Source organism: Charadrius vociferus, unplaced genomic scaffold (assembly GCF_000708025.1).
Source record: "Charadrius vociferus isolate BGI_N301 unplaced genomic scaffold, ASM70802v2 scaffold303, whole genome shotgun sequence".
NCBI classification, from domain to species: domain Eukaryota; kingdom Metazoa; phylum Chordata; class Aves; order Charadriiformes; family Charadriidae; genus Charadrius; species Charadrius vociferus.
The window spans coordinates 1,584,181-1,590,927 of NW_009647756.1; the positions used below are offsets into that span (position 1 = coordinate 1,584,181).

A 6,747-nucleotide genomic window follows, 5' to 3' on the forward strand; every position below is an offset into this window, starting at 1 on the left:
AGAGAGGGCATAATTAAAAATAAAGCAACATTCTCCAGACTCCTGTAAGATTTCTGGTAAACATTTATAACTAAACCTGTCTTGCACCACAGTCCTTATGTGACTGCCAAAGGGATTTTAAAGTGCTGGAAGTAAGAGGAGAGAGGGATAATCGAGTTTTGTGTGCTCATACGAGGATGCCCAATATGCTTTAACCTGCTCCTTTTTTCCCCTCTGTCGTTAAGCATCAGCAATGTTAAAGCTAAGATAGCTGGAAGCAGCTTTATCACTTTGCGACAGTGCCTGGCCCCGTACCGCAAGCCGGGCTTTCTGAAGCCAGGGAATGCTTGCAATTGCAGTTCAGGTTTTGTTCACCGGGACATCACGCCTTTAACCAATCAAGACCGCTGAGCTAACAAGTGAGAGGGACCTCCCGTTGTCTTCAGTGGTTTTTTTACTTCACAGCTTCCAGAAAGAATGATTGCTACAAAAAAAACCCCCAGCACAGCACTTAAGGAAGTGCCTGTAGAGAGTAGAAATCAAACTGGTCACTAGACAAACCATAAGCTTTCAGAGGCTTCTGGTGTTTTTCCCAGAAAAGACATTTTTAGAAATGTGATAATAGGTATGATTTTTCTGAGATGCTGATGTAGGGACATTCAATGTAAACAGTCCAGGAAAGAACAGAAGAAATGTCAGATTCACCTTTAAAAACCAAAGATACATTTTGATAACCCAATAACGCATTTCTCATATTGTTCTGAGCTTACGCTGCTTTGTAAACTTTAGCTATCCAGAAGTATCCTCGAGGTTGTGCATGTGTATATGGATGATTCTAGGTTTAAAACTAAAACAGATATGAAACGAGATCTTAGAAATTGAGTACGGTTGTTAACAGATACCTTTGAGCGCAGGTTACACTATCTTCCCAGCTGGTAATTAACTGGTTAATTTAAACCTATTTTGTGCATACTTTAATCTGGTACCTTTTCAGGTGGCATATGGTGATGTTACCAGTGTATAACGTTGGGTGCTATGTTGAAGCACATTTTAAGTGTTCATCAATAATATGTTCAAAGTAGGTAAGACGTCAATTCTTCACAAAGTTTTGCAAAGATATTTGTAAGTTTGGCAATGTAAGGACACTTAAGGCTGTCGTCAACACTTCCAGCAAACACGACTTTTTTTGTAAACTATTTTATCTAAAGCCTAATTAATACAGCCATGGGCAAGCAGATTAACCTCACCTAGGGCTTGCTTGCAGCTGTTGGATCACTTTCTCCTTAAAGTCTTGCCAGTAGTGTCCGGGGTACTAGAAGGTGGATTTTGTTCCACTGAGGTCCATGATTGCTTAATGCTCATTTCAGCGGGCATCATAGGCACAAATCTCTGTTTTCTTGTTTATTTAAGTTTTGATGTAATGGAAGTTACATCACTGTACAGGATCAACAGTTACTTAGTAGGCAAACCTGAAACTTGCTAAATGTCTTAAAAGCATACAAGGACGACTGTGCTACAGTTGGTATGTTTAACAGTCGTGCCCATATTTTCACGTAGTCAATGACTTGCAGGTGCTTGAGGTGCCTTTGTGATGCAGAGCATGGCTTCAGGAGGTGTATCTACAGTAAGCTTAAAGAATGGAAGTGATAAAAAAATTGCTATTTCTGTAAATATTCCATATCTGATCGCTGTGTGCAAAAAGTGGAAGATTCTAGTGTGAGTACATGAAGTTTTGGATAAAGCAGAATAAGAGCAATGCATTGAGCATATATGCACATATGATACTCAGTGTGCATATACTCTGTGTAAACATACTCAGTGTACGTATACACTGAGTATAGATAATGTGATTTACCCTTCGTATGATGTAGCATCGTTAAGTTTTGATGTTACTGGATTAGCTGTAAATTTTGCTAAAGATGTGCAAGAATATAACAATTTTTGTATGCCCTAAATTTGCTGGATATTAAATCACTACCGGAAAAAACTCAGAAGAGGAGAAATGGATGGAACTCTGGAAGGGACACAGAAGATTTGACTTTGTTCTTGACCTGGCTACTGGTTGATGTTGGACAATTGGCTTTCTCTCTCTCCCCCTCCTTCTCTTTTTCTGTCTCTCTTTTCCACCTGTTAAGTGCAGATGAATACTAACTCAGACCCTTTGTAACAAAACAGTTTGAAATCTCCTGATAGGAATAACAGCTAATTCTTACCTAGTTATTTAGTGAAACATCTGTACAGGGTGCTGGCAACAATGAGGCATAATTTTAGTTACTCCCAGATGAAAACCACACCCTCAACCATGACTTTGCTGGTCTGTTTCAGTATCTCACTGACTTGTTTTTATGTCTGGAGACCCTTAAGGTTGACTGGGTACTTTCACGTCATTGAGCAAACAGTTTGGGAAGAGACAGATAATTGTCTATTTTCCCCTTTCGTATTCCCTTGTTCCTAAATGCCAGAAGTCGTGATCCCAGAAATGGAGATGGTCACCAATATTTTTGTGGGAAATGCTTTTTACTAGCCATTTGGACTTAAAAGAAACTCTGTATTGAAGAAGGGCTGAAGAACAGAAGGCCACTACACAGTGCAGAGAAGATAGTCTTTCTTGGAGCACTCCAGTGCCAGAGTACAATCTCTTCCTTACGCTCCCAGGAGAGATTTTTGGAAATGCCAGGGAAGAACCACAACCTCACAGTTTATCTGCTGTCCCAAGGGAACCTTCACAGGAGGTGATTGCCAGTGGCATTTCTTTGAGACAGTACTTGCTGTCAACATTACTGCTCTCTTAATTTGTAGATACAAACATGCTTCAGTAATTTCAAAATGTTTCAGCCCTGGCTTACCTAGTTTTTCATACTTCCCTTTGTTTTGCTGTGATAGCCCTGAGTAGTCGGTATGAAAAGCGGGCACAAGAATCATGGATTTGCTGCAAGAATAACTTCAGAAATTTGTTGGTATTAGCAACAGCAGTATGTGTGTGAACATGATACACGATATGAGGGGAGAATCCTGATTAAAATCTCACTGCTAGATAAGTGACAAAGACCGTACAAACAGCATGAGACTCCAGGCCAACTATGGTTATATTAATAATAAATCAGATCTGGTCTGTGAGTTTTTCTTATATGGAATAGTATACATGTAAGAGGATTTTTTTACAATTGTCATTTTTCTAACTTTAATTTAGTTTGTGTGGTTTTGTTTTTTTTTCTTTTTTCCCAGCATTTACTAAATGCTGTCAAGAAACTGGTCTTCTTATGGTGGTGAAGTGTCGGCAAGAGAACACAGCACTGAAAGATTGTCTGGTTGGCTAGTAAGTCCCTCATGAGTTTTTGTTGGTTTTTTGTTGTATGGCCTATACTAATCTAGAAATGAGTAGAAATCTTAAATCTTCTCAAAAGGGTTTTGCAAGGTTAGCGACTTTGATGTATTTTCTAAAAAATAGAAAAAAAACACATGCTGGTCAGGGCCCTACTTGACACGATTTGCTTTCCTTAATAAAGCTGTCCTATGGCTGTAAAGACTTTCTTCTTAATTTAAATGATGACAGATGTAGATTTTCAGCCCAGATGACATAAACCCTATATTCGCTATGCCGAATTACCTGTGTGGGGCTGGGAGTGAGCAGTAGAAGCACCTTCATACCCTCTGACTGAGACAGGATAAGTTTGATTTTGCTTCTTGGACTGTTTGTTAAGATTTAGCCTTGGTCCTGAAAGCGTCCTGCTGTTGTGAACAGCAATAGAGAGGTCAACTTGATGCCATGCTGGATTGAAATGTCTCTTCTGGAAGTCCTCATTTATCCCCAGTGCCATCAGGCCGAAGTGTTAGATTCTTGAATTTCCCAGAGTGAGGGCTGGGGATTTTTTGAGTTTGACTGGGGGGAGAAGGAGGGTTAGTTTGTGGAATGCGTGTCCTGCCCTGTTAAACCAGAGAAAAAGGTTAAATGCCTTTAAACTAGTGACAGTTACTCTCAAGTATTTGGGAACTGATGAAAACACGTGTACAGCCAGGCAAGAGTTCAGGCCTAACTGCAGTGAGAACTTGCTGGAGTTATTCAGTTTTATTTGTCGGTACATACAGAAAAGTGTAGTCCAGCAGATCGCCACGCTGAGGAAGCCAACTGCACATAACAACACATCATTTCGCTGAACTGAACTACCAAATGTCTTTCCCTTTTTCTACCTTTCCTCTGCGTGGCTTCACTGTAGAGGCTTGAAAAGGACTATGACTCAAGAGAGAGCAACATCATGAGAGAATGCAGACCAGCTCAGTATTTAGAGTTTATGAAGATAACTGAAACTGCTTATGTGCTTTATAAAAAAGGGTATTTTATTATTGAAGGCAGGCAAATTTTCTCTGGATGTGAAAAGACAATGTTATGAGCGTTATTAATGCTGCATCTGTTCCATATTCCACGATGAAAAACAGTATTATGCATTTGTCTGTCTTGTAGCTATTCTGATCCATTATTCTATGAAGAATGCAAAACAGAATATTTGAAGCAAAGAGAAGAATACAGAGCAACTGGAATTAAGAAAAAAAGACAGAAGATTACTTCAAATGTGTAGTTAAAACTTAAAATGAACTTTTCAAATTTGAGAAATGAATGGAGAATAAAATAATCTCTGAATTTAAAAGTTATTTTTTAATTTTCTGTAATTAAAGATATAAAGCATGCTGTCACTGTTTGCAAGAGAAGTTGCAAAGGCCTGTTCCTTCGTCTGGACTTGAGATTTTGTTACCAATTTACAAATGGCCTTCTGGAATTTAAAGCTTGTGTCTAATTATGTGTGGCAGGCTACATAAAAACTTCAGGGTGAATAATTTAAATTGTATTAACTGATCGCAAATACATTAAAATTGGTCTCTCTTGTCAGCTGAAGCTGAGGGTGTATGGAGATGATCTTGGTGCTCTTTACTAGAAGAGAAGGGTTGACAAATGCAGAAGAGAAGAGCTTCTTGGACACATTTGATTTATCTTTTTCATGAAAATGTTGAGTCATATGAGAGCCTGATAGTACTTTTGCATACACTGTGACTCATTTTTAAGTCTACATTGTCAGAAGCGACGGATGCCCCACGCCCATGCGTGGCCCAGACTGACCATTTCGACTCTGGAGGAGAAAGTCACCTGATGGAGACCTTCCCTGAGAATGGGAGAGGCCAGGCTGAAGGCCAGGTTATTGAGAGCAGTATCCTCCCCTGCTTTCCTCTTTCAGAACGAAGATGATGGTGTCAGCTTCCACGCTAGAGGAGTGAGCGAGTGACCGCATTTGCAAAATTATTATGGGTAGAGGTGAGTAAACAACTAAACTAGGTATGAAAGATGCAAGTCACTTCTTGTAGAAACCAAGTGTGAGCAAGTCCCAATCTAAAAAGGGACAAACAAAGGATCTTTGTGTACTGATACTTGAAGCTGCTTAATTGTAGAACTCTCAAATGCATCAATAGCTTCACTAGAGATAGTCTGTAAAACTTCACATTACTATTTTGGAGTATCTTTTGAAACATTTTGAAATAAAGGATTTCTTTACAAGTAAGGAAAGGCTGCACTTAGAAGACTTACTCACATGGTAACTTTAATGTCCTGATTTAAAAAACAAATACATTTGTCTGAGTAGGATTTGTTACTTTTCCATCAGAAGATGCAAAATTTGACCTCTTTAATTTAGTAGTGTTTCACCACAAAACCAGTGCCAGGCTAAGCTATTCAGGTAGGTAATTCAAATCAGACTTTGACACACATGTATGTGAAGTACTTAAGTTAACGTTGCAGGTTAGACCTATCCCTTTATTCTGTGCCTTTTACTGGAATAATCAATAATAATGTTGCTTCTGCTATTACACAGCAGATTGCCTGGAGGACTAGGGAATGCATGTGAATGAAAAACTGGAAAGATGTGTTGCATTCTGCCCTGTTAGGCAAACTTAAAAGGCGCTCAGCTCTAAAACTAACCACCTTAAAATAGCTTTTGTGGAGTAAAGTTTCCTACAGATGTACCTGTTCTTGGCTCCTCTGTTCAAGCATTTTGGAAAACAAAAATACTCCAGTTGTTTCCCTGTATGTATTTACAAAAGAGGAAACTTAAGGTAGATGGTGAAATATTTTTTTAAGGACAGCAACTGTTCTGTTACCCCATTATGAAACTGCTGCATTTTCAGCCTCTGGAACATGAGCCTGCGTGTTTGTGATTTTTGTCAAAAGCATTTCCAAAGAGGATTTGGGCTGGAGTGAGCATTCTCGTAGAGGCAAGTACTGTGGGCCCTGCACTGAGGGCTCACACCACAGCGGCAAACACAGACAGCAGCACCAGCACTGGGAAACCTTTTCTGGCTTAGCAGAAAGCGTGTTCAGCAGGGGAGGGGGAACCCCAGTGCATTGACTGGTACTGCTCAGGGGGAGGTCATGCCTGGAACAAAGCCCAGTTTAACCTGCAGGTATTACTCCCCCCCATTCTATACATGCTGTATGTGAAGGACTGTAACAACACACTTCTGCGCTGGTAACTAAGCTCCACTGTCAAGCCTGAAATTGCATGTACTGAATTATGCTGTCAGACATTCACTTGTCTTTACCTACACTCGTGTGTGTGTGTAAGGAAGAACGGGGTTATTGCAGCTCCTCCTTTGTTTACCGTGGCACACGCTTAGAGCTGTGCTCTGCCCTTGGCTCTGGCATCAACTTCCTCTGTAATACACCCACGGCCTTAATGTGATGTTTCCTATTTTTAAATTCTTGATTTCACACCTTTCACTTTCTTA

The 6,747-nt window shown here is 39.9% G+C and overlaps 1 protein-coding gene across 1 annotated transcript in view; it reads left to right on the forward strand.

Annotated features, from left to right (window-relative positions):
- Positions 1–4,553, forward strand: part of CMC1 (C-x(9)-C motif containing 1) — a 166,319-nt gene extending 161,766 nt beyond the window's left edge. The window contains exons 3-4 of the mRNA XM_009882174.1: positions 3,205–3,295; positions 4,439–4,553. Of these exons, the coding sequence (XP_009880476.1) occupies positions 3,205–3,295; positions 4,439–4,553 (206 nt within the window). The remainder of the gene's footprint in view (positions 1–3,204; positions 3,296–4,438) is intronic.
- Positions 4,554–6,747: the final 2,194 nt, after the last annotated feature.